The sequence below is a fragment of the Anarrhichthys ocellatus genome, unplaced genomic scaffold, assembly GCF_004355925.1.
Source record: "Anarrhichthys ocellatus isolate YVR2014 unplaced genomic scaffold, GSC_Weel_1.0 scaffold26, whole genome shotgun sequence".
Classification (NCBI taxonomy): Eukaryota; Metazoa; Chordata; class Actinopteri; order Perciformes; family Anarhichadidae; genus Anarrhichthys; species Anarrhichthys ocellatus.
In genome coordinates, this window is record NW_022280056.1 from 5,877,309 (window position 1) to 5,882,523 (window position 5,215).

Below are 5,215 nucleotides of genomic sequence, written 5' to 3' on the forward strand. Positions count from 1 at the left end.
GGGGGGGGGGGGGGGGAAAGCCCAAACCAAAACGAGCCTCCTGCTTCTTGGGTCTCTGCCACAGAGCGAGACGTACTTATTTTTTATTTTAATCACACATTGGATAAGTTTCATTTCTCTCTCTCCACCTTTTGACATTTGGAACCTCATCGTCACCTTTTATTTGAATTGACCTGCCATGCATGCATGAATCCACCACATGGTTATCGTAACGTTGTCACGGCACTGACATGTTCAGCCCCCCCCCCCTCGCCATGCACACGGTTTAGATCTCCCTTCTGTCTCTTGGTTAGCGTGTGCTTCATTTTAAGATGTCAGTAATGCTTTTAAGCCATTCCCTCTACTTAGACAAAGTGACTACTGAGCAGTTGTTGTAGCATTACTGCATCCTTTTAACCCTCAGATTCCTCACAGTATTTTTTTTCAGGATGGTTTTTGTCACATTAGGACAGGTCATGTACATTTTTCCAGTTTTTTGCTTATTCTGCTTTGGTTGTCTTTAAAATGAATAATGCTGAAACAAAACTGGACTTAAAGTTGAGCTTGTGAGGAGTTGAACTGTTTCGAGATATAAGCCTGCTGCTGCTAGCTGGACTCTGGTCTATTAGCTCTTCTATCAAACCCCACCGTGAGTAACTGGTGTGTAAATAGACCCACATGTGTCCTTCAGTCTGTCCTCGTCGGTCCTCTTCTTATTTATGTGTTCCTTCATCCTTTCTGGTGTGTTTACCATCTCAACTCATTTCATTTTTTTCTCTTTATTGGAGTTCTTTACGAAAATGAATAAAGTTTGATTTAAATTAATTTTCACTGGCCTTTTGTTGTTTCTTTCTTTGAATTGGCTCACTTATCCTGAGTGGTCGAGGGAAAGTCAATTGTAGAAATGCTGGATGGTTCATCCTTTGGAGAGCAGGACTGTGCTGAGTGAATTTAATGCTAATCTACATGGGGGCCTGTAGTGTCTCTTTAACCATCATTTCCTCCAAATATTGCACTCAATCATTGAATACTGAGCAAAATGCTCATGTGAAATCTGAGCTTCACAGGTAAAACTCAGGAGAGATCAGTGGCTGTCTTCAAGTGCAATATGTATTATTATGACGCCTTGCCCTCTAGACGAGCTATAGATGTCTGCTCCGAAAACAAATTAAACTCATGTAATACAGGTTTCTACATGTATATAATAAAATTGCTGCATTGACCAAAAACGGAACACAAGAATGTTCCTACTGTCTTAATAAATGTAATGTATGAATTAAAACATTTTATTTGCCATCATGGAGGAATATAAGTAGCCTTATTTAGAAGAAAAATAAAATTCTACAAGCTTGTCATGCTGAGTCATTCACTTGATCATATTAATTCTAAATCCTAAACATATATCTACAATATCTTGTTATGCACGTTATTTTTCTATTGGAAGCCTCTTATTTATTTTCTCTGCCTCGGTTTAATGTTGCTAATAAGCACTTTTATTTTAATATTGCTTCTGAATTTTACATGTTAATCTTTTATTTTATTTCTTTTCGATTCAAGAACTTTAAAACTGCCTCGTGTCTGAATTATGCCATAGAAACGCATTTCCCGCTCCTAGTTATATTAAATTCTAAATATCTATTTGATTTACATTTCCTTCCCTTAGTTAAATTATTTAAATTATATTATCTATGACTTGTTTTGATTTATAAGAAGCCATCGGCTTCTGCGCGCCCCCCTGCGGCCGCAGGAGGAACTGCAGGACGGGACGGTGAAAGGGACTCCGGTGATCGCGGTGCTTCATCTTCATCACTCCTCCTTTCAGCGAACACGCCGGTAGATTGACTTTATTCAACGTTAAAAGGCGGTTTCTCGCTTCTCAAAATGGCGTCTAACGGTAAGAGAAACCCCTCGATGGTTGAATAATAACGGTGTCGATGTTTGAAGGTAGGAGGTGAACGTTAACCGGTGATGAGCTGGTAGCAACACGGTCAGTGATGGTTATTAGCACACTTAGCTGCTAATCATATCTTTTTAAATTAACGTATATTTTCTCATTTTATTCTGTTTGGATTTAGAGGGACTCCTCACTTGCCGGCTAGTTAACACTGACGCTGTTACCGTTATGCTAACTTAGCTACCGGTGTATTCAGTTAGCATTTAGCTTAACGGCTACCTAGCTATCAGCTAGCTTGTTCGCTTGTGTTACTGACCCAGAGTCAGCTGTCAGCTGGCCCGCCTCAGAGCTTGGAGCATGTTTATCTTCATGTTCTGGGAAATAACAGCACCTCCATGCTTCCTAGTTGCATTCCAACACTGGTTAGATGTTGGCTCACACTTAATACATGTATTGAGCCGCTGGTTGTTTATCATCTTATTGTATCAGTGTTTTAGAAGATGATGGTATTGTTCTGTATGTTGTATATGATTCAATATGTTTTTCATTAAAACATAATTACATTGTGAGGGTGATTCGAGTGTGAATGCTTGGTAGCATTTAAATCCGCTCTATTAGGTCTATAATGTTCAAAATCTTTGTTTGGATATTAACTCTCCATTTTGTTTATTCCATAGATTATTCTCAAACATCTGGACAGGGGTAAGTAATGTAATACTCAACCATGACTTGTTTATATTTCTGTAGGTTTTACATATATCATTCTCTCTCTCTCGATATATATCAAAAGCTTCCTTCACTCTCATATAAACACCGAGAACAGAGGATGTTGTACAGATTGTAAAGCCCTATGGGGTACATTTGTACAAATATAATTTAATTTAATTCAATAGAAACATATCTCTTTTGGGGACATAATCAGGTCCTAAATGTGATTCAAGACAAGGAAAGTATGAGAAGCCATGAAATGAACAAACAATGTAATGAAATCTGGTATGTGAGCATGTAGTTTCTTCTCACCTCTGCCAGCTATGGGTCCTATGGTGGAGGAGGTGGTGGTGGAGGTGCTAACCAGGGCTATGGTCAGTCTTCTGGTCAGAGCTACAGCCAGCAGAGCTACGGCGGCTACAACCAGAGCTCAGACAGCAGCCCTGGCTCCTACAGCCAGGGAGGACATGGCAGCTATGGTCAATCAGGCCAGTCAGGTAGAGGAAGTCACATTCTACTCAGGTCTCTACTCACATTGTGGTGTAGTTAACTTTACCTCCATGTCCTGTCTGTTCTCCCTGTAGGATACGGTTCTCCCCCCTCTAACCAGGGTGGAGGAGGAGGTGGAGGTTATAATCAGTCCTACAGCCCTGGAGGTTGTAACAGCAGCAACCAGCCCTCCAACATGAGCTACAGCCAGCAGTCTTCATCCTTCTCTGGGTACAGCCAGCAGCAGCAGCCTCCGTCTTTATCCTCCGCTGGGTGAGACACCGTCAGCTTCTGCTTCTACACCTTTTATCTGACTTGCTTCTGCTTCTACACCTTTTATCTGACCTGCTTCTGCACCTTTTATCTGACCCGCTTCTGCTTCTGCACCTTTTATCTGACCCGCTTCTGCTTCTGCACCTTTTATCTGACCCGCTTCTGCAACTTTATCTGACCCGCTTCTGCTTCTACACCTTTTATCTGACCCGCTTCTGCACCTTTTATCTGACCCGCTTCTACACCAAAATTCAAAGAACCACAAGGTGGTTATTCTACTGTCACTGTGTCATTTGTACTCGCAGCTGAAAAGGATATATATATATATATTATATATATATTTTAATATCCAGCACTCATACACTTGTGCTGCTTGTAGACTGTACTTGTTTACAATTTACAGAAACAGAACTCTTCAAATGAAAACCCTGTTGAATATGTAATGATGTTAGAACTGTTCACAACAACCCACGGTCATCAAAGTACTGAAACATCCGGTCTGACATGTGAGTTTTCCAGGTGACAATAGTCATCATTTTTCATTGTGAATAGAACTCACTTCACTATGAAGGTGTCTTCTGGTTTAAGAACCCGGCTTGGGTGGAGGAGGTTTGTAGCTTTTTAATGCTTCTCTTCCCTCGACCTTCCACAGCTATGAAGGGAACTCGCAGGCTTCTTCTGGCTACAACCAGCCGCCAAGCGGTGGACCGAGTGGAGGTGGTTACGGTAGCAGTGGAGGTCAGACCGGTGGCTACGGGGGCAGCGGGGGCCACCAGCAGCCGTCCCAACACGGGGGGGGGTCCCTACAACCAGCCTCCGAGCTACAGCGCCCCCCCGCCTCAGAGCTACAGCCAGCAGAGCCAGTACAGTCAAGGTGGAGGTCAGAGATGAGTTTACACTCACTTTTTAAATGTGTGAGTTGTTTATGTTCAGTTGAAACAAAGTAAACTTGAACCTCAAGAGGGAAAAAACTTGCACATGAAATACTTATGATCCTCAGACCTCTTACAGCTTTTACAGGGACTAAAAGCTCTCATCAACCTCCACATACACTGAGTCTACAGTGGGACACAATTAAATCAAACATATACAGTATTTTATTCTTTCAGAGTGTGTGAAGTGCTCTCAAACTGCTGTCTGGGTCTGATTGTCTCTCCTCTCTCTCAGGATATGGAGATGAAAGCCCACCGCTGAGCGGAGGAGGAGGAGGGTACGGTGGTCCCGACGGAGGCTACGGAGGTCAGGACAGCCACGGTGGAAGAGGACGCGGGGGCGGATTTGGAGGCCGCGGTGGAGGAGGATACGATCGTGGTTTTGATCGAGGTGGCCGAGGAGGACCAAGAGGAAGAGGAGGCATGGGGTGAGTGTCTAAAAACCATCCAGTGTCCCTGTTGTCAGTCACGTGTTAGTAGATCTACAGTGATGCACGTAAATGTTTCCTCCCCTGAGGGAACACGTGGACCAGAACAGAGAGCACTGGTCCATGTTGGTAGCTACATGCTAAAGCTATGAGAGTTCCATGCAGCTGTGTCCCCTCACACATGCTTCTGAGGAAAAACACTCTCAGAGATTCTTAAACTGACACAAAGCCATCATTAGTTGCAGAAAACCGCTGCACACATCGTGGTGTGTGTTCAGAGCAGCATGTCATACATGCACCTTATTAAGTGAACACATGCATATTAAGAGTTCTTCCTGAGGTAAACTGAGGACAGAGACAGTCTGAGTGCAACTCTGGAGAACAAAACCAGTTCTGATCCATCACCAAATAATCTCTAATATCTCCCTACTCTTTATGATTAAAAGCTGCTACTGAGTTTTGGGAGAGAGAGAGAGAGAGAGAGAGAGAGAGAGAGAGAGAGAGAGAGAGAG

The 5,215-nt window shown here is 43.0% G+C and overlaps 1 protein-coding gene across 1 annotated transcript in view; it reads left to right on the forward strand.

Annotated features, from left to right (window-relative positions):
• The first annotated feature begins 6 nt into the window (after window positions 1-6).
• The window catches only part of fus (FUS RNA binding protein), a 17,223-nt gene continuing 12,014 nt past the window's right edge, over window positions 7-5,215 (forward strand). The window contains 7 exon segments of the mRNA XM_031862074.1: window positions 7-1,873; window positions 2,551-2,575; window positions 2,903-3,078; window positions 3,166-3,343; window positions 3,996-4,146; window positions 4,148-4,223; window positions 4,511-4,703. Coding sequence (XP_031717934.1) covers window positions 1,861-1,873; window positions 2,551-2,575; window positions 2,903-3,078; window positions 3,166-3,343; window positions 3,996-4,146; window positions 4,148-4,223; window positions 4,511-4,703 — 812 coding nt within the window. The 5' untranslated portion in view covers window positions 7-1,860.